Source organism: Podospora pseudoanserina, chromosome 1, assembly GCF_035222485.1.
Source record: "Podospora pseudoanserina strain CBS 124.78 chromosome 1, whole genome shotgun sequence".
NCBI lineage: Eukaryota > Fungi > Ascomycota > Sordariomycetes > Sordariales > Podosporaceae > Podospora > Podospora pseudoanserina.
Genome location: NC_085920.1, coordinates 5,119,747 through 5,140,211, shown reverse-complemented (window position 1 = coordinate 5,140,211; position 20,465 = coordinate 5,119,747). Strand labels below are relative to the sequence as shown.

General features: G+C 52.2%; 8 protein-coding genes across 8 annotated transcripts; all 8 read right to left on the bottom strand.

Annotated features, from left to right (window-relative positions):
• Positions 1 to 20: 20 nt before the first annotated feature.
• QC764_114657 (uncharacterized protein) lies at positions 21 to 1,058 on the bottom strand (the record flags this gene model as incomplete). The annotated part of the gene is made up of 2 exons (XM_062942717.1): positions 21 to 502; positions 577 to 1,058. The coding sequence occupies 2 exons, from the start codon at positions 1,056 to 1,058 to the stop codon at positions 373 to 375; spliced, it is 612 nt and encodes a 203-aa protein (XP_062805712.1). The 3' UTR covers positions 21 to 372.
• A 288-nt stretch (positions 1,059 to 1,346) lies between these two features.
• On the bottom strand, positions 1,347 to 2,448 carry QC764_0017110 (uncharacterized protein; the record flags this gene model as incomplete). Its single annotated transcript, XM_062940002.1, has 3 exons — positions 1,347 to 1,400; positions 2,117 to 2,263; positions 2,383 to 2,448. 3 exons carry the CDS (start codon positions 2,446 to 2,448, stop codon positions 1,347 to 1,349), a joined length of 267 nt encoding a protein of 88 aa, XP_062805711.1.
• Positions 2,449 to 3,008: 560 nt separating this feature from the next.
• QC764_0017100 (uncharacterized protein) lies at positions 3,009 to 3,627 on the bottom strand (the record flags this gene model as incomplete). Its single annotated transcript, XM_062940001.1, has 2 exons — positions 3,009 to 3,255; positions 3,314 to 3,627. The coding sequence occupies 2 exons, from the start codon at positions 3,625 to 3,627 to the stop codon at positions 3,009 to 3,011; spliced, it is 561 nt and encodes a 186-aa protein (XP_062805710.1).
• A 19-nt stretch (positions 3,628 to 3,646) lies between these two features.
• Positions 3,647 to 3,973, bottom strand: QC764_0017090 (uncharacterized protein; the record flags this gene model as incomplete). The annotated part of the gene is made up of 2 exons (XM_062940000.1): positions 3,647 to 3,812; positions 3,942 to 3,973. 2 exons carry the CDS (start codon positions 3,971 to 3,973, stop codon positions 3,647 to 3,649), a joined length of 198 nt encoding a protein of 65 aa, XP_062805709.1.
• Positions 3,974 to 5,097: 1,124 nt separating this feature from the next.
• Positions 5,098 to 6,325, bottom strand: QC764_114650 (uncharacterized protein; the record flags this gene model as incomplete). Its single annotated transcript, XM_062942716.1, has 2 exons — positions 5,386 to 6,325; positions 5,098 to 5,305 (listed from the first exon to the last, which is right to left on the bottom strand). Exons 1-2 carry the CDS (start codon positions 5,745 to 5,747, stop codon positions 5,098 to 5,100), a joined length of 570 nt encoding a protein of 189 aa, XP_062805708.1. The 5' UTR covers positions 5,748 to 6,325.
• Positions 6,326 to 12,206: 5,881 nt separating this feature from the next.
• On the bottom strand, positions 12,207 to 13,884 carry BNA6 (nicotinate-nucleotide diphosphorylase (carboxylating); the record flags this gene model as incomplete). The annotated part of the gene is made up of 3 exons (XM_062942715.1): positions 12,207 to 13,011; positions 13,070 to 13,256; positions 13,312 to 13,884. 3 exons carry the CDS (start codon positions 13,882 to 13,884, stop codon positions 12,905 to 12,907), a joined length of 867 nt encoding a protein of 288 aa, XP_062805707.1. The 3' UTR covers positions 12,207 to 12,904.
• Positions 13,885 to 14,865: 981 nt separating this feature from the next.
• Positions 14,866 to 18,080, bottom strand: ARG6 (Protein arg-6, mitochondrial; the record flags this gene model as incomplete). The annotated part of the gene is made up of 2 exons (XM_062942714.1): positions 14,978 to 18,080; positions 14,866 to 14,921 (listed from the first exon to the last, which is right to left on the bottom strand). The coding sequence occupies exons 1-2, from the start codon at positions 17,556 to 17,558 to the stop codon at positions 14,866 to 14,868; spliced, it is 2,637 nt and encodes an 878-aa protein (XP_062805706.1). The 5' UTR covers positions 17,559 to 18,080.
• A 503-nt stretch (positions 18,081 to 18,583) lies between these two features.
• Positions 18,584 to 20,189, bottom strand: SNC2 (Vesicle membrane receptor protein (v-SNARE)). The gene is made up of 4 exons (XM_062942713.1): positions 19,712 to 20,189; positions 19,172 to 19,333; positions 19,045 to 19,114; positions 18,584 to 18,980 (listed from the first exon to the last, which is right to left on the bottom strand). The coding sequence occupies exons 1-4, from the start codon at positions 19,802 to 19,804 to the stop codon at positions 18,964 to 18,966; spliced, it is 342 nt and encodes a 113-aa protein (XP_062805705.1). The 5' UTR covers positions 19,805 to 20,189; the 3' UTR covers positions 18,584 to 18,963.
• Positions 20,190 to 20,465: the final 276 nt, after the last annotated feature.

The window sequence follows — 20,465 nt, the reverse complement described above, 5'->3', positions numbered from 1 at the left end:
CCTTCAAACGGAGCAGATGCCTCAGGTTATGGTTAATCTGTGGTCCGAGAAATTTTTGCATGAGTTTATAGAAGTTTTATCATCTTGAAAGACCCAGCGCAAGACTCGAGCCGTCGAAGCGCTCACAGCCAATGAGAAAAACCCAAACAAAGCGTGTTATACCGAAGAACCCCTAACAAAAAGCAAACAATCCCGAGAAAAGCCTTCAACATGCTTCCCAAAAACACCATTCTCACATCCAATCGCTTTCGGGGGTATCATTTTTTGGACCTAGCAGCCAGCTTTCCAGTACACCTACCCCTAACCAACACCTCGTATATTATTGTGGTGGAAAACATATCATCGCAATCTCGTGCTTCGTCGAAAAGGTCGTCAAGCTTCGTCCTGATAAGCTTCCTCCTCGTTAGCAACAAACGCTGCGGTCGTCTCCGCCGATACAGTAGGGACGGAACAAGTTTGACAACTCCTGCTGTGCTGAAATTGCTGTTCAGCCGTTGCAACTCTACATACGTTCACGTTCAAGTTAGTATCTCGAGCAGCTCCGGCCATAGTCTAAGAAAAGATCATTTAACTCACATCTTGTCTGCAGTTTGCGTTAAACACTCGGCGATGCTCCCATTACAGCGCGCATGAACCAGCAGTTGGTTCCTCAGCCCAAGAATCTGTTCCCCCAGCGACCTGAACTGGGCAGCAAGGTCTGCATTCTGATTCTGTAAAGCAGCGGATTCCGACACAAGATTTTGCCAGGTTGTTTTTGCCTTCAGTCTTGATTGAGTCTTGATTTTGCGGCGGTGAGCCTGGGCTTTCTCTTGCTGATCTTGTGTTTCGGCGGGGGTTGCTTCTGGAGGCGACGACGGACTAAGGGTTCGCGAGACGCTGTTCTTCTTCCTCGCTGGCGAACAGGGGGTTGACGGTGGCTTCCATCGAAGCACTTGATCTTGGCCCTGTTCAAGGGACTGATGCTGTGCAACTTCGGGATTACTAGAGGCAGGTGACAAAAACTGAGCCGGTTCCTGGCTGACTTGCATCGATGGTCCGCATGAATATGGGGTAAGCATATCTGGGGTGCCAAGGGTCGGTAACTCCTAGTGGCTGTACCTCGATAATATCGTTGTCCAAGCCATAAGGCTCCTGGTATCCCCTCCAGGGGGGTGCTGAGAATTCGACTTCGGGCAAGCCATAGGCCTCTTGTTCCATGGATCCAGGAAGGAGGTTGTTAAAAGGGCTGGGTGCGGTCAAAGTATCATGGCTTCGTGTATCCATATCGTCACCCGGCTGTTGTCCATGAAGCGGGTATTGAGCAGGGTTGTTCATCGAGTCCATGGCAGAAATTCGAAGCCCAGGATTCAGGTCAAAATCTCAGAGTTCAAAGGGTGAGCAAGGTCAGAAGCATTGATGTACTGGCAACTAAAGACTTTGGTAAGCGTTTTTTCCTCGCTCTTCCCTGCCGTTGGGTTCACCTCACAACTTCGCACAACGGAGATCCCGCCCGTCAGGCTATCATCGGCGCTCCCATCCCATGCATCGGTTTCGCGGGCTAGTCAGTTTGCATCCAGACATACAGGCAAAGGCAATGATATGAAGCGCAGGGACCCCATCCCTTCAGCACGAGACCGAAAACAGCTCTGGGCTACGAAGCCTTGGACGCAGATCATTGTCTTGCTTCTCAGGTAGGCTGCAAGGCTCCTATGCTGTCCAGAACCTGTCACCAAACTTGGTAACGTTGGTGATTATCATTCTCGGCTTCGCATTGTTGGTAGTATGTAGGCGATGGTAGAGGTCACTAAACCCAAGGGAAGCTGGAGCCATCTTTGAAAGCGAGGTCGGTACTGGTGTCAGCAAAGCTGCTTTTTTGAGGCCTTGTTGGTATCACTGGACACCTAGAACAGTCTTCGTGTCTCCATGGGGATCTGGAAAGTTGTGTCAACGCATGAAACACTACCTCACAGACCGCATAAATGCATTTGGACCACCGGCTGAGTGCCCACAACGCATCCTCTTGCATCTGTGCTCCGCTCTCCACTTGGGGGATTCCTCCCCGGTTTGCCAAGCTGATGATCTTCACCAGGGGTCGTCGGGACTAGGGCTTTAGGGCGATTACCGGCGATTAACGTACGGCGATCTCAATTCGGTTGCTCCCGGGCGGAGACCGGCTAACGGAGCCGGGAACGTCCCTTGTGGGACCCATATATAGCTCTGTTTCAGCGCCTTTGTCGTATGAAAGGCCGGTTGGTGGAGTTGGACGTCGGTGATTAGATATACCCTATCATGTCGAATTCTGCCAAGCAATTCATCGCACAATGACCATCAGCTCGAGGGCTCATGCAGAGAACAGGAGGAGCACGCAGGAACGTACACGATTGGGTCGGCGGGACGGGATACCCTATAGCGTTTCCTGGTCACTGGGGCGGGGTTCAATGTAGGTTGCCGTCCGACTGGCTCAAACATATGGAGGTTTTGGTTGTCGGACGGTGATTTGTCACCGTGGCCCAATCATTATGCCGGAGGTCTCTGATATAAGACTGTAGATGGCGTAAGCACTGGTCAGCTGGTTGACATCTCTCCATGATATTGGCACATTGTTGAGGGGACCGCCATGTCAGATGGTTGATGTTGCTCCTGATGGCATCCATACAAGCTGAAAGAAGTATGCGGTCTAGGAAAAAGCAACAAAGAGGCAACAGTGTTGAAGATTGCGTGGGTTAGGGAACATCCTAGAACAAGCGGTCTGCAGTGGCGACAAGCTTTTTGAAATTTTTCTAAACTTCTTTCCCCCGGAAGCCCAGTTCGAATTCCAATTATTACCATATACTCCTGCCTCCGGACATAATCTGGTTGACGGAGGAGGAAGGCCCGTACCCCACTGGTGGCTTATCTGTCTGCGCATCGAAGCTGCTGGTGTCTGGTCTTCTCGCTCGTCTTCTGCTCTCCGTACATCGTCCCATTGTTTCCGCCAACGACAACTCACAACTCCATACATCTCTGAATCCCACTCAGGCATGCCCTCGTCAAAGCAGATCCTCCAGCGCAATCTCGGCCGGGTACAGGTACGGTGGTGGAATGATTCCGGGTACCGCAACATCATCGGCCAACAAGATCGCAACTCGGTTTTGACTCTCTCCGGTGGTCCTCTCATAGGCCGGGTTTAGAAATCTGGAAGGTAGATTCTCTCTGTCGCTGTCCAGGAACGACACCACGATGTCAGTACCGTGATCACCAACAGCGCTGTCGTCCCCGTTGTCAGACAGCGTCAATCTAAAGGACAATCAGCATTTATCATGTCATCCATCACCATGGCCAGTAGCGCGCTTACCCGGATGAAATGGACCAAGCTCGACCAGACGAGCTTGCCGCATGGCTAGAGAGATTCAGCCTGGAGGCAACGCCAGCCACGGAAGCAGAGTTGCCGGATGATTCTAGAGGTGGCGGTGGGTCATCAGGGCTGACACAATTGCCGTGGACCTCTTCACCGTCGCCAGAGGTCGAGGTGGTTGTGGTTTGTTCGTCAATGGAGTCGACATCCGCAGGTGCGTCGTGTAGGTGGTGTGGGTTCACATCACCTTGTTGGTTTGCGCCATCAGTCAGGCAACATTGCGCCTCGGGGTTGCATTGAGCAGGATCGGCCATCTTGTGGCAGGGTTATCATTTAGATGGAGATAGGGACAAAGGTCAGAAAAAGGTCCGGCGGTGTCAAGACTTTTGTTTCCGAAATCCACAGCCTCATGGAAAGGGTAAACGGTTGGGCTATGAAGGGGTTGTCGTGGAGCTTGTCGTCTGGTCCCTGACGACGGAAAAAAAAAGAAACTGGTATACTGCGGTTCATGTCATTACACGTGTTCTAGGCAAGTAAGGCTCGGGGCAAGACACTCTCGCAGGAGCGGAAGTGATGACAAACTACCTAGGGTTGGGCAGGGAGTTACCCTCGACAACGATTGGCATACCTGTACACACCGACAGCATCCAACACAGCCATCTCACCTCAACTACCCACTGGCCAGCCCAGCTCATGTTCTAGCCATGTTCCGAGAAGGCCCCCAAGTATCCAGGAAACAATCACCAACTCTCACACCATCAATCACGTGGCAGCCGGACACACAAGAAGACCCTAGGGTACATGTTGTCGACCAGTCGGGCAACTTTTGGAACAGGCGGTGACGGATAACTTGCTGTGGAAGGCCTATTGGGTGTGCGGGAACTTCTGGAGAGCGAGCGATAGTCTATCGTGAGGGAGACCAATCATGCTGGTTCCACATCGGTGCTGGTTCGGGCAATCCGTCCAGGGAGTCCTGAATTGGGTTATAGATAAACACTGGTGGTTCAGTGGGTCGAAAAACTCGACAATATGTCTGAATACACAGGAGAAGGGGCAGCGGATTTGTCCAAGAGCGAGGTCTGGTATTCATATTGGCAGATGTCGACCGGGCACCCTCCATGACCCTTCCAATCCGGACTACCGCCAATAAAACGCCAATATTTCTGCCGAGTCTATCATCCGCAAGTTTTGTTCAGATGCTGAAGAAATTCTCGACGAAATGGTCCGCTTGCAGCACGCCCCCACCACCTCACCCCGTCGTTTCATCGAAGCGGCAGATATCAAGGCATGGCGACCCATCCAAGTTGCATTGGTGAGCTCTCAGACTTCCCGCACTTCAACCACTGATGAAATCTACCGTCAGTCTGGGTGTCTTCATTGATGGTTGCGTTGCTTCGATGGGGAAAGCAGCAGTGTAGATCTTGAACCTGGACATATGCCACCGTCCCATTTCATCCGTCATGCAAATAGAAGATTGGTAGAGGCGCACGCCACATGTTCGACTGGAGACTTGGTGCGTGCGGGGGAGTTGTTCAGCAATATGCAGCAAATGAATTCATCACTCGATTCGAGAAGCAACCAGAGATCGGAGAGAGCGTCTTTTCCGGCAAGTCACGCTGCCTCTTGGTATGCATAATATTGGATATTTTTGGCGTTGGGCTGTACCGGGATGCGGCAACCAGATTTCGCACCACGAAAGAATTCTGGCATGGAAAGAACCTATTGAAAGACAAAGCAGTCAACCATAACGAGACCTGTTTGTCCCTATTCTGTCGCGTTCCAGCCTACTTCTGTGTTGAACTCGGCGCTCCCTCTACACTCTCTGGTAAATTCACCACTGTCCTCGGTTTCTTCAGCACTACCCTTTCCGACTGCTGATTCTTTCGTAACTGAATCTCGAGCACCTTGGTCTCGGGAATTGCACGAGGAGTAGACGACCCTGGATTGCTGTTGACCTTGATGGCGCACCGCTCGCACCAGAAATTGCTATCACTATGGCGGCTTCCGAAACGAAAACCTTCTGTTAGCATAAAGCCCAACCTTTCAAGACTGGTAGCTGGCCTGTGACGTACCAAGTCAAACTTCGGCCTAGTTCATCTCGAACTGAAACCAAGCACGTGTCCTTGATTTTCTTCATCTCCTTGTCCAGTTCTATCCGATTAGCGGCATCATCCCGCCCTGTTCCCGTTGTCGACATGAAGCGAGCGTCAACATGGCTGAGATTCTCTTGGTTGGTCTTGCCCGTCGCCAATCTGTCGTCAGATTCCGGGTACGCAGCAACGTAGCTGCCAGAGGGGCCTTTCTCAGAGGAAATCCCGTACGAAGCATCCTCCTCGTCCTCGTCAAGACGGAGCATGGCTGGGTAGGATGAAAGAGGGGTGATTGTTGGGCCGGTTGACGATGTGGTTTGCTCTTCATTTTTTATCAAAGTCATGTTGAAGTACGGTGTCTTGGGTAAGGTGGTCTTGAGCTACTGTTCTGGTTTTGGATACTGGGACGCTGATCTGAAGTGTGAATGTAGGAAGACTGATCTTGACGAAGGAATATCCGGACTTCTACGCTTTTATAAACCACACATTCCAAGTGCTATGCTGTAATGTTCGTGCAGCTTCTGTCACGGTACCCCTCTTGAGACGTCACAGGTTTCGATTATGTGAGCCAGAAGACGGAGTCCCGCCTACCGCGGCGCCCCTTCCTTGCTTGCTACACTGGTTGTAATCAAGCGACAGGAAGGCACATATTTACACCACACCGAGTCCAATATCTCAGGATTTGGAGTGTGGAATCCTCGGGAAAATGCAATGACGCCTCAGAGAGAGATGTGGTAGTTGAAGGAGTCGTCTAAAGAACTATGCGGTCTTTTGCTGAACGCCTATCTTTCCTGGGTCGGTCCTCAGAATGCGCTTCACTTGGAGATCTCCAGAAGATATTCAACTTCAGTCCTGTTGGTGCGGCTCAAAATAGCGGTGTGGTATGTATCTACCCTCACTCGCTCAACGACACACGTTGGACTAGTCTATTATCAGGACTGTCGCTTCAGAACAGTTATGACTGGCTCATATCCAGACCGGATGGCATTTTGCCGTTCACTTATACGGCTCGGACACACCCGGGTATGGGACTTGTCCTGCACGGAACGCTGCAGACCAGGGGAACAGGGGCCATCGCCGCTTCAGCCGGCTTATTCGCTTTTCCAGAGTGCTCTCTGCGCCTTTCCCGAGGGGTTGGGCAGCTATGGATATCGACTTGGTGAGTCGTAGCCTTTCAGACAATACAGCTGTGGAGACCAGCAAGGTTCATCCCTTCTTTGGTGAGCAGTGATCTCTACCTGGAAGGCCATAGCCTCTTATCACAAGCCCTCGCCGGTTGTAAAACCGGATATCACACCCGAAATGCGCTGCCCTTTTGCCGTCACGTTGTCAGAACTTCGCGGCCCAAGGCGACACGGAGACATTTGCAGGCAGCTCGTTGCCCACAGAGCGTTATGGGACGAGCCTCGCTTTCCTCCGGCATGAGGGGAAACTCATCACCATTGTAGACAACAATTCTTGCTGGAGTCCATGGGGTAGTTGTGGCGCGACAGACCAGTTGACGTTTGCCCAAACTTCTCACCCGTGCTTACTCGCAGAATCAGGGGCAGCTTTGCTGACCACCCATTTCACAGATGTACACCGCCCTTCAGATCATCAGCAGCCGTCGGAAAATGTTCTATGTGAAACCGTGAGAACTTTGGATAACCCACGAGAAAGCACGGCGGTGGCACTCAGTAACCATATCCTCTTCCCCTGAAAACAACAAGAGAAGAGGGGACGGTTAATCGAGGCTTGAATCGCTTTTGGCCAGTCCTCTTATCTCTTCCATCCCATAAAGATTTCGAGGCGGCCATCAGCCGCTGCGGTGTGACGTTTCGCATATCCTTTCTACTCCTGTTTCCCCCACATTTTTACGGGAGGCTACCGGAGTGTGGTGATGCATGCGGAACCCACCATACGTCGGGCTCATCAACAACATGAAATCATAAAAGGTACCCAAACAATACACTGAAGTACTTGGATATACCTAACCAAGAGCGATGAAACGGTCGAATCACATTTGGGGATAGGAATGGCGGTGAATACAATGAATGAGCAAGACCATGGAAGACCCGAAGATGAAAGAGTGAGAACATCAAGCCTTATGCAGGAAACCGGTGACGTGCTGATTGGATGGCGAAGGAAATACACGGGGGTTGCTGCAGACGGGGAGGAGCTTGACGAGTGTCAAAAGAAGCCGGCAAGCTGCTCGCAGCATGCGTCAAACTGAGGCATTTACTCTCGCCTCAAACATTCTAGACTCGGGGTGGTGTTCAATGACGAACCGAGATTATATTTTCTGCGGGTAACATCCCATCAGGCTGGCCGCCGAGAACAATGCCCAACGTCATGTCAACCAACAATATTGGCTTGGAGAACTTCTATGCCAAAAACCAGGAGACAAGATCCTGTTCATCGCCATGTTTCGGTGTCTATATTTTATTCAGATCCATCTTCTCTGGCCTCTTTATGTAGCCCAATCTGCACTTTCAATCGGTAAGACGAAAAGGGGAAGGCTGAGAGATTGCGGAGGATGTGGACAAGAGGAGACCAGCGAGGCCAACCTATCACTTCTCACAAACTTGGCACTCTTCCTATCCCCTCCTCCGGTTGGCAGTCGCGTATCGTCACAGGCGAGCAGCCGTTATCCGGTTCTTCATCCGATTCTGCGCTTCGGTTTGAGCACTTGTTGGATTTTGCTCCCACTTTCTGGGAGCGCCCTCCCGCTCCCGCTCCGCATCTTCATGTTCTCTCTTCAAAGAAGAGATGAAAAAGAAGTGCACTTTCAGAGCCTCCTCTGCTTGCATACCTTTTCCCAACTTCTTCTGCCTTGTATCATTGGACGACCTCAAGTCAAGTGAGATCGATGTGGAACGTTGCCTCACCTGCACCCAAGAGGCTCATTCTTCAACGGCTTTGAGGAAGTGTGGTTATTTGCGCCACAGGCTTTAACAAAATTATCAGCACCTGCATTTCCTCAGTACGGGTATCACGGCGATCTTGTCAGATGAGACTGGGCTGCTTACATGGGATATGACGCCTCGCATATTAACCAGAACAATAGATGAGGTAGGTAGCAAACAATCTCGACCGGAGTGTTCTCCGGTTCATCGCCAGCACGCATCTCCGGGTTCGAGACACGCTACCAAATCAAGACACGCTACCAAATCACATCTTGCTACCCAACCTACAAAAAAAGCCATGATCTGTGAACGAAGAATAGACTAGGATCATTTCGCCTACGTCTTCCGAATCGATGCCCCGCGTGCTCGCCAACCCAAGAGACCCCCCAACGCCGCAGGAGAAAGAAACGTGCTGTTTGTGTCACCAACGCCCCAGCCAGCCAACCAGATACTCGACAAACAATTCGTCAACCCCCTCTAACCGCACACCCCCAAGGCCCGGCTTCCAGGCCAACCAATATGACAACCTCCTCTTTCCAGACAGAAACCCAATCCATACCCATTCCCTGGCCAGCAAGGAAACGATCGGTCACCTAATTATAGCCAGAAAACAAGAGGAAACCCCGCTAGCAAACAACCCCTTTTATGCATTCGTCTCTTCATCCCAGTTCATCAATCCCACTCTTGTTTGTCACCCCTCCAGAAATGCTACTGAAGCCACACCACCCAGCCATAGTGTGGCCTCGCTGCGCGGGCTTTGCTCGCTCGCCAACCAACCGGTTCGTGCTCAGTTCCCGCATCCGTTATCCGTTCCCGCCACCGCCTCCTCCACATTTCTCGACTTCAATCCTCCACCGCTTGTTGTTACGATCGTCATGAACGAGAGCCGAAGAGTGCAATGCCGCCATTGCCGCTGGCTTACTCGCGGACCAGTAGTACACCCCTCTCTCGCCCTCCCGGATTGTCTGATGACAGGGCAGTTCATGTAACTATTGGGGTGTTTGGCTCAGTTCCTAGGGCGAGAACGACGTGAAATGGTGAGTGGCCGTTGCTCCTGTTGCGGTTTTGATGGTGGAGTATCCAGTAGAGAGCCGATGTCCTCTTGTACTTTTCTTTGAGTGGCAGCTTGGTAGGCTTGTTTTGACTGCTGGATGTCTGTGGTGTGGTCTTGTCTTTGCTGGTGAGATGTCTGGGTGGTTTGGATGTAGAGGAGGGTCCATTCAGTGGGTGGGGGGGGGTTGGTTGGCATTGTTGTTTGGTGTGAGGAGCCAGGTAGCATACATGAGTGCATGTGGCGCTGGGATGAAGAGAAGAATGTGTTCAAGGGTAAGTGTTGGATGTGTATAGATGGTAAAATCTTGTCTTCCATGAGGGACGCGGAACGAGACAGGAAAGTCGGCAAGCTCACCTCTTATACTGATGAGATACTCCTCCAGGTGTAGCAACGGCAGTCTGCCCATCGAGCCCCAGGCCCCCCATATCTCCAGTCTCCGCAGAATACCTAACCACGCATCCTCGAGACGAACCAGACATCCCGCATTTCCCCCCTCGTTTTCCTGAAAAAGCGACATACAACGGTACTTGCATCATCTCTCAGCCCGATCTGCCGCCTTGTCTCTCTTCCTCTCTCTCAAAACGAAGTGCTGGATAAGGTACCAAGCAGAACCCATGACGACAACAAAGACAAGGCTGTAAAAACCTCGGTAGTAGATCTCAACCGCACACACCGCTCACCCACTACGCTATTCCCGGACTTCCCGACGACCACTAAACAAAGAAGGGAAGGGGGTGTGGGATAGGACTGATGTCGAAAACACCATCAACAGCCCTCCCAGTCCCAGTATCAACTGCACACTTAAAAATGAAGTGCCATTGGGGTCCGCATGCGAAATTATCCAGCTGCAGAAGCTGAGACATCAACCTCCACAAATCAAAAGTCAAAAAAACTGACATTTGACAGATGCATCCCGTAGTACGCCATCAATGTATAAAGCAGGGGGTAGATAAACCGCAGGCATCTTGACAACCATACCAGGCACATGATCCTTCAATGCAACCTAGCCACGTGGAAATTGGGAGCCTCCTCCTCCTCCTCTGATCGAGCGTGACGTTTGTCAGGGGGGCGGAGTTGCGGGGCGTAAGTACAGAATGCGAATGCGAGAAGCGACCGGGTGTGGTTGGTAGGCACCTGGGTGGGAGATGCCCACTGTGCGACGTCCTTGTTGAAGTATACAGACTTTTTGCGCGCGATCTGTGGGGATGCTGCTAAACCTTGAATGGCTCATCCTTCTGAACGAATGCGTTCATGAAAACGTCGAATCAGGCATCCGACGAGGAAGCATGTGGTGCTTCAGATACGTAGGTACCGTAGACTAGAAACATACATTGCCCATCTGCGTCGACATCTCGTGCAAGTCAAGATACAGTAACAACATGTTGCGAGTCCTGAAGGCGACATACTCAAGATCCAATCGCAGGCGAGTTTTGGTTCTTCGCAGCCATCAGCAGCCCCCAGAAGGGTGTTGTCGGTTATCTTTACATACAGCACTGCAGTTTCAGGGGCCCCTGAGCGTTGCTAGCTGCAGCTTGCATTAGAAGAGCTGACAGGGGGTAATTGGTGGGAGAGTTCAAAAGGAAGAAGAAAATCGACAAAGCTTCGGCCTGCTTAATTCGTGAAGAAGACTCGGAGATAGTTCCGTCTTTTGCGCCCAAGGGAACTGGCAGGCTGCTTTTTCCGTGCTTATTTTGTGGGGTCGAGCGGCCGCCAGTGAGGGGGGAGGCGCTGTGACATGCATCTGCAGCCAGGTTTAAAACCGAGAGCGAAAAGAGCCGTTCAAAGTGGTTGATCATATATTTACAGAGCAGATGAATACGGCCTCTACGAGGATACAGAACTCGGCTACTGCGTAGATTGGACCCCCTCGCGCTCCAAGGGTGTTATTAACCAGAGACTCTGTGAAGATGAGCGTTATCACAAGGCACGTTGGAAGTTGGAAGACTTTCTGCGAGACGTTTGGTATCTACCATACGGCTACTATTCGCCACTGGTAGTGAGCGAAGCCAGAGACGCAAAGCGTCATGGCTTTGAACCCCGTCACCATTCACGCTCGATTGTGGTGGGTCCGGTGATGGACGTTGTGGGGGGGGGGGGGCACACATCCACGGTATGGTGCACAGAAGAGATGGTCTCTATTCAATTCCTCAGGATGCCGTGGCTTGATATCTTCCAGGCCACCAGGCACGAGTTGAAATTATGCAGGCGGTGGTGCTCTCACATCCATCTTTTGCCGCCACCGAAGGACAACCCTCCAGGCCCTATGATAGAACTGATCAAGAGACTCAGCTATCAGGCAATTCCTTGGAGCACGCCAGACGAAACCTTCTGGCTTGCATACTCCAGCTCCAGCTCTACGCAAAGCAAAATCCAGTCTCCCACACCTTGTTCCGAGAGCAGATGGGAGATGGCGATGATAGGCGGAGTTTTTTTCGTCAGGTCTCAGTCGATATCTGTGACCTGAGGCGGAATGAAAGAATAAGTGACACAGTCAGTTTGGATATGTGGAACAGTGTCATGGCTGCAGTTCAACGCACCATAGAAGACTACTCGGAGGAGATCGGTGAGCATTAGAGGGACGAGATATTGGCATGGTGTGCACCCAAACACGAGGATAATTACTGTGATTGGAAGCAAAGGGAATTGGGGAGGATGGCGGGAATTCTCTTGGAGGACTATGACTACGAAGATTGGTAGACCCGGGGGTCAGAATACAGATTCTGGATTTATTTTCTATTTTGTGCCTCTTTCTAATGAACTCTTTTACAACGATGCCCGTATCCGGTTGTGTACTTTGGAACTTGATGCAAGCTCATCCTGATGCAGACCAGATCTGTTTTACCTTAAGTAACTTACTTGGTAGCCCACAAAAGATTTAACGACCAGCTCCGTCTTGTGACCATCCAAAACATGGCCTTCCGCCAAAGCAACATAAGGGGTGTGGTTACTCCAAAACAACAACTAGGCACCCCCGTCTCTCCTATGATGGTCGAATATGGATATCCCACCCCCTCGCATAGATTCCCTGCTGCCTCATGGCCATCCCTCCATCTCCTGTGCCGCAGCCGAGCATCACTGCTCCCCGAAACGTATAACTACCAGAAAGAGAAAAGGGACGTCGGGATAGCCACGTGGGAACAGGGGTATCTGCCGTGTCGGAGACCCCGGACCCCGGGCATCCTCCAGCCTGGACGGACGAAAAGTAGAAGAAATTAATTCTTGCTGCAGGGGGTTTTGCATGGCCGGAGGGTGGGTGGTATTGCCAGCAATATTGGATTTACTTCTAAACGGAGACTACCACAGGTAAGGAGCCAGGCAGAAAGCAAACACATGCAACAAGCATCTGCATCTGATCAAGTTCCTTGCAGGAAGCCTCTCCGCGGAATATCTCATCCAACAAGGGAGTTTGAGCTGTCAACCAAAAAAGAAACTTCTGTTGTCATGCGTCAGGTCATCTGCCTGCCCCTGCTAGCCATGAACATGTCTAATCGCTAATCGACAAACCCAATCATGTGCAGAAATACAGCTGTTGATGAGAAAAGACCTCTGAGACCCCTAAAATTCAGCTAGCCACCTCGGGGCCCTGGCCTTTTTCCACGTTAATCTTCAGCGAAAAGTCAATATGGCGCACCCCCTGATGAATCGAGCTCGTGGAAAGGATATCGATATCTGTTTTTCACCGCCGTTAGCAGATATCCATCCCCCTCACAACCCAAAGAAAACTCACCATTGCAAATATAACTCTCCGCATTATCCTCCGTCAACCCCCCCGAAACCTCCAACAAAAACTCCCTCTCACCCTTCCACCTCTCCCTCAAACTCCGCGCCGCAACCTTCACCCCCTCCCCGGTAAAATTATCCAGCATAATAACATCCGCCCCCGCCCTAATCGCCTCGTCCGCCTCCTCCTCACTCTGTACCTCCACCTCCACCTTCAAACTAAACCCCCGCCGCCTTCGCAGCCTTCACCGCCTGCGTAATACTCCCCCGGCTCCAAACATGATTATCCTTCAACATCGTCATTGTGCTCAAATCCATCCTGTGAGTATCCGCCCCCCCAACCAGCATCCCATACTTTTCCACCAGCCTAAACCCCGGCGTCGTCTTCCTCGTCCCCGCCAAAATCCCCTTGTACCCCGCGCTCCGCAGGTTAACCAGCAGCCGCCTGCTCATGGTCGCAACCCCCGAGCACCGCGCAAGGATGTTCAGAGCGACACGCTCGCCCTCCAAAAGCCCATGCGCAGGTCCCGTAACGGTAGCCAGTGCCTTTTTACCCCCGTGCGTCTCCACGTGGGAGCCCTCGCGGGCGTGCCACTCAACCGTGCAGCCGCACTGGGTGAACACCTCGTTGAAGAAGGGGACGCCCGCCAGGATGCCAGAGGATTTTCCCCACAGGGTGGCGGTGCGGAGGTCGGAGCCGACGACGAAGCCGCCGACGTCAAAGGAGGGGGTGTCCTCTGCCAGCCAGGCCGTGATGGAGGTTTTCCATGAGGCAGGCAAGAGGTGCTCGAGGTGGCCGTGGTCGATGGGGAGGTCCATCATTTTGAACTGTGGTGTTTTGGAGCTCGACGGTTACTGAAAGTTTTCTGTGTTGGTGACGTAAGTCGAGTATGACTTCGTCTCAGGACTCGTAACAAAGAAGTGAATGAAAATTCCCAAAAAGTGTGACGATAAGAGCCAAAGTTATAAGCCGAGGAATCCGACTTCTGGCGATGAGTACGTGATGCTACCGGCTGAGTGGTGGAGATGACTTGAAAAGCAATGGAGGGGTAGGCTTTCACATGAGGGGCTCAAAAAGATGCGGGAAAAACATCAAAGCAAAAGGGGAAACCCGGACGGTTTATCAGGTGTTCAAAGGTCTCCACACTTGACCTCACCTACCCTTTGGAAGCAGGAGTTGCCACTGGGCGTTTGCTGTGCTTTCTCTGGTCTACTTGTAAGCTCAACTGGCGGAAAGAGCGTTGAAACGGCACATTCAACCTCGCCGCAACCTCTCCAACAGTACACAGTAACCCGCCACCTTCAGATTCTGATGTTGGAGACAAAGGCCGTAAATAAACCTTGATCAGCTCAATTGACGAATGATAACCGGCTTCGCAATTGACCTACCCGATTGAGTCAAGTGCTTCGCTGGATATAACCGACACAACTCCACCCAGCTCATCATCACAACCGCCCCCTGTTGCGGCTTCTAGAAACGCTTTTCTCCATACAGCTTTTTACAAAAACTAACCATCCGAGTTCAAAACAAACCCGCTTCTTTCTTCAATGCCAGCCGAATAACCGTTTTCGAGTTCCCCTTGAACTCCATAAGACAACAAGGAAACCCAAAGTGTCCACCACCATCGCATCAAATATGTATAATCCGTACGGAATGAACATGAACATGAAACCCAAGAAAAGCTTTCTCCCGCTAACAATGAGTGGCAATCGATGGGGATGGCACCCCTTGATGAACCACACCAGAACCTGCTTGCAAAATATATATGTACGAGTATGCTGTATAAGACTTGCTTCCGCATCTTACATGATGGGGATGCCCTCATATTCAGCATAACCAAGAGCAAGGTTCATGTTTTCTGATCACGATGTTAGCGTCAGAGTCCTGTAGATAATCCAAAGTGAATAAACTTACGCAAGCACTGAGTAGCGGCACCCTTGAGAAGGTTGTCAATAGTAGCGCAAACAACGACACGCTTCCCAGTCTTGTCAACCTCGAAACCACCAATCTCAACACCGTGCTTGCCGCTGATGTTCTTGACAAGAGGGGCCTCGCCAACAACCTTGACGAGCTTCTCGCCAGCGTATCTGTCCTGGTAGATCTGACGAATGTCACGCGAGGTCATGCTCTGCTTGAGGGGGATAGAGATGGTGTGGTGGATACCACGGAACCAAACGGCGACGTGGGGAATGAAGGCAACCTGAGCGCCGAGCTGGCTGCTGACCTCACGCTCGTGAATGTGGCCAGTCAAGCTGTAAGGGATGAGGTTGTTGGTGAGGTTGTCGACATCGTTCTTGGGAGAAGGCTTGGTACCGGCGCCGGAGTAACCGGAAACACCAAAGATGTGAGGCATACCGCCAAGGTGCTCAACGAGGGGGGCAATGCCGAGCTGGGCAGCGGTAGCATAGCAACCGGGGTTGGCAATCTGAGTGGCATCCGCGATGTTGTTTCTCTGGACGAGCTCGGGAAGACCATAGGTCCACGAATTGTCGAAGCGGTAGTCGGCAGAAAGATCGACGATAACGCTCTTGTGGTTGGAGCCCTTGCGGCCCTCGTAGACAGCCTCGACAAAGGGCTTGCAAACACCGTTGGGGAGAGCCATGACCCAGCAGTCGATGTCGCCACGCTTCTCCATGTCACGAACATCGTCGGGGCTCAAGCTCTCGTAGATGACTTCGCTCTTGTTATAGCCCTCCAGCTTCTGGCCCGCAAGCTCACGGGACGAGACATGGCGGAGATCCATGTTGGGATGAGAGTCGAGGAGGCGGACGAGCTCCTGGCCTGTGTAACCACGAGCACCAATGAGGGCTACCCTCGCAGGGCCCTCCTTGGAGGCATTCTTCTTGCCAATGGGAGGGTTGGGGTTAGTCTGGGTAACATATCCTCTCCCAGTGTTGAGACCGAAGGCAGGGGCGGAGTCGACGGGACGGCGAGCCAGGGTGGAGTAGCTCCGGGTTTGCTGAGCGAACGGCTTGGAGCCGGTCTTGGCAGCACGGTGCAGGCGCGACTCAAGGTTAGAATTGCCGAGCATAGCACGACCATTCAGGGTGAAATCCTTCATCAAGCGCATGATCTCGTCACCGTTATCAATGCCATACCAGAACATCACGTCGCCATCGCGAGTGATGCTCCCGTCGGCCTTGTCAAAAAACCAGCCAAGGTTCTCATCGTCCTCCTTCACGGTCCATACAAGCGAAGGGTGCTCCTTCTTGAGAACAGTGAAGATGTTGTCAGCAACGTTTGTCAACCAGCCAGACTTGGTTATGGTCAGCGTAGCAAGAGTGGCTTGACGACCATCCTTGGCAGGAAGGACAATGGCAAGAGCGTTCATGTCGCCGTCATAGTAGGCCTTGAAATCGTTCTCGTTCAGGTACTCAAGGTACTTGTCAACAGTCTCCTTCGCGTCGGGACCCTCACGATCCCTGACCAGAACCGACTTGAGCGCATCGAGATCCTCGAACTCGGACAGGCTGGTAGCCGAGAGGAGTTTGCTGCCGCGGCGGATCAAGGTGCCAGCGCCGGAATCAGTGAACAGCTCCTTCTGAAGGTCACCTGGGTGGATGATGGCCACACTGGTCGCGCGTGGAAGGGTGTCCAGGAGCTCTTTGATCTCCTTGATCTTGAGGCGAGTGCCGTATTTGACCCACTCCTGAGACATGAGGTGGTCGAATTCCTCATCGAGGTTGATAGCGGAGATCTTCTGGCCAGCAGCGTCAAACAGACCACCTTTCTCGGAGAGGTAGACCACCTTCAGAGGCTCGAGAGCGCGAGCAAGCTCAGCAGCGGCAACATCGGCGTTAACGTTGAGGATCTGGCCGTCGTCGGTCTCAGCCATGGAGGTAAGAATGGGCAGGTAGCCGTTGCTGATGGCCGTCTCGATCGCCTGCTTGTTGACACCGGTAACCTTTCCTACCAGACCCCACTTCTCCTTATTCAAGTACTCGGCTCTGAACATGCCAATGGTCAGAGGCTGAGCATGCACACCCTTCTCCTCCAGCTTGTTGACGAGTTTCAAATTCTCCCTCATGAACAGGTCGCGAGCCACTCTGAGCGTCTTGACGTCTGTGACGCGGATTCCCTCCTCGAATTGGGGCTCGACACCAGCCTGCTCGAGCAAACTGTTGAGCTGAGGACCAGCGCCATGGACAATGACGGGGTAAAGGCCGACGGTATAAAGGAAAGCTAAGCTAGAGCACAGTTCGTCGAGGTAGTCGGTCAAGATGGCACCGCCAACCTTGATGACGGCGAATCGCTGGGAAGAGACGGATGTGAACAGAGACAAGTACTGCTGCACCTCTCTCTTAGATCCCACAGACGACAAAGTCTGCACTATCATGCCCCTTGTGGTCAGATCTGTCTTCCGGGTCGCAGACGTCGAGAATGGCCTCTGGCGACGGAGGGACGCAGCAACGGGAATGGCACGGGTCTTGCCCGGCAGCCGTCGAACGGTACGACGGGCGCCTGCCCGGAGGGCAACAGCGGCGGCGGAGAGCATCTTGGAAAAATGTGTATATGAAAATGTGTTATATGCGTCGCGAACCGGGGGGTCGATGTCAGATCTGCGGTGCGGGAGAAACGAGCTGGGTTACGCTCGGAGGCAGGACGGGAGGAAGAGGAGGAAAAGGAGGACGAGCGTAGGCGGATTGGCTGTCGAGGAGGAGGTAGGGGGAAGAGAGGAGAAAAGTATGTTGGAAGGAGGAAAATCTGCGGAGGGGAAGTTGCAGCAACCGGGCGTGGTTGTTGTGTGTGAAGGGCGGGACAACCTGGAACCTAGTCGCAGCTCCTAAACCGCAACTGGATCCTCGATTCACCAATGAGTCAATTGGACTTCAGAGGGGACCTGCCGAGGAATTGGACGGGGAAGCACCCAAGTTGACGCTGCAGGAAACGGCGGAGCCCTCTTGAGAACCCCAATGGCATCAGCGAGTCTCGATCGGAGTAGGCTGGAGTTGTGGATTGCTGGCCGGGGACGACGGATCTGATAAGAAGTCGGTCAGGACAAGAGGTGGAGGAGGGGCAACCGAAAAATTGAAGACCGAAACCGCAGTGGAGAAAACACCCACCTTGGCTTTGTATATTTTCGTGTGTAGCTGCTACACCACTACAACTCTCAATGAAACCACCCCCTGGGAACTTCTCATTACCCGATCCTTTCCCTTGATGAGAATTTCACCTATCATAGAGCTCTGAGAGCTTATGCTAGGAGATAGCTGCGAGCACTCAAGGCCACAGAAAACGTTGCCAGTCTTACCAAACATTCGCCCAGTGCAGGTAGAGCCGCATGTCCCCGCTGTGCCAAGAGGAAGACACAATGTATCATCGCATTGCCATGTGCGGTTTCCCTAGCACCCAGACGATCTGATAAAATTTTTGACCCATCGCCTGATCTCCAGCCTTGATCTATCAGGGTGTCAATGTCCGAGGCACAGCGGGGGATGCAGGTGATGGTGCAGTAAACTTCCAGCTGTTCCTCAGGGTCTTGAGCATTGATTCGAGCTACGAGGACATCATCATGGCACGCTCCAGAGCACACCAGCACAAATGGCATGTGAGAGCGTCGTGTCATATCTTAAAAAATCATCGTCACTACTATCTTTGATTAACCATATGGGGATACACCCTCTCCTAACATCATAAGTACAGGTGCATGAGGAAGCTATTGCAACTCCCAAACTGGGGAAAAGGCTCCATGCAACACGCAAAGACGGCCGCCCCGGCAACTACGTTAAGAGCTCCAGCCAGAGAGACCGTCGAAACAAAACAAGAAACTCCCGGAAGAAAAATCAATCCCAGACAAGAACTATCCCTATCGTCGTGAATGTTGGTCATGCGTAAAAACCCAGATTCGTGTCCATTCAGATCGCCTCGCTGTCGTCATCGCCAAAATCATATGGGCTGATTTATCTCGTAGCAACAACTGTAGGGTGTGGTTAGCATGGAAACTAAAACATTCGATGCCGCGACCATTGTGGTGTACATACCCGCAGGGATGATAATGATGGCGAGAAGGACGATAATACCGACAATGAGCCAGATGCGCATCTTCATGTCCTGTAGCCGAAATGTTAGCATCCTGTACCAACCAATTCAGACTTGAAGTATTCATACCTTCCACCACATCTTCTTGCGGACTTGGTTGGCACCACGGCGGAAATTTTGTGCGGACATGGCCAAATCGTCGGTCTTGTTCTGGAGACTATCAAGGTGCTCACCACGCTCGGCGACCTTGTTGACATTCTTGCGCATGACATCGACAGTCTCGTCGATTTGCTAGAGAATTTGTTAGCTCGCTCCCTTTGAAAGAATAACCTGAATTTTGCCCATAATCTCTACCCCCGATCGACATAGCACCCAAGCGCCATCATCGCCCAACACCAGCCCAAGCGCATCACCGCAGCATGAAAGATGACTTTTTTTCCACTGCAGAAGTTCTCGACTAGCTGCAATTTCATACCCCATCCCTCAATCCCACAAAGTTCGTAAGGGTGGTGTTGTTGATGCCGCGAGAACGAAAGGTGGTGATGTTGTTGGCTGGTGGACCAGTCGATCGGACTCTCGGGAACAGCGGCCTTGGGCAGACCAACGACTCAAGTTCTCCGTCTCCCATCTTGTCTCAAGAACGTCGAGTTAAACTGCGAAATCACCCACCTGCTTCAAAGCTTGCGTCCTGGCATTGCCGGGATCCTGCGACGAGCCCTGCTGGCCGGCGGGGATATAAGGGTCATACGGCTCGGAAGACATGTTGATGGGTGACGACTGTCGCTGGCGACTACTGGTGGCTTAAAAGGGGTCGATTTCAATCAAAGACAGCAAGAGGCGTGCAAACTCGCTCGCAGATGGTTTCGCGCGGGTATGAAGCGATGGTATTCGTATCCTTAAGGTCGTAGGGAGGTGTGTTGGGGGAGCGAGATTGCGAGGTGATGTAGATGTTCCTTGCGAGACTGTTCTGCGGAATGAGAAGAGACAGGCGAAACGAACAGGAGGCCAGAGGAGAGCACAGGGAAAGTGGCTGCGCCGCTAAAAACACTGGGCCGACCCATACCTGGGTTTGGATAGCTCTTAACGGGGTCACGCTGCTTTTCGCCTACCAAGTGTTAATGCAGGCCGCCCAAGCCACTGCCCAGACCGACCTAGGAACGGCTGCAAGGTCCAGCGCTGACGACAACTTCCAGCCCAGCACATGTGCTGTGTTCAACCTCAATGAAATATGAAGACTGCTGAGACCTTGCACATTCTTTGATGGGCCATATATAGAACAAAACCCTGAACTCAGAGCTCACTACTAGTGATGAACTAAAGCGCTGTTTTACAAGGAGCTCTGAAAGCTCGAAAGTCCAAGTCCAAGGAGAACCCTTGTTTAGGCTCATAAACGCAACCCAGGCCTCGCTGTGTATGAAGCCGG

Coding starts and splice junctions, on each gene's coding strand:
- SNC2 (XM_062942713.1), bottom strand. CDS start 19,804: ATGTCTTCCGAGCCGTATGACCCTTATATCCCCGCCGGCCAGCAGGGC. Junction 19,334..19,711: donor GGACGCAAGCTTTGAAGCAG/GTGGGTGATTTC, acceptor CAAATTCTCTAG/CAAATCGACGAGACTGTCGA. Junction 19,115..19,171: donor GCAAGAAGATGTGGTGGAAG/GTATGAATACTT, acceptor TTTCGGCTACAG/GACATGAAGATGCGCATCTG.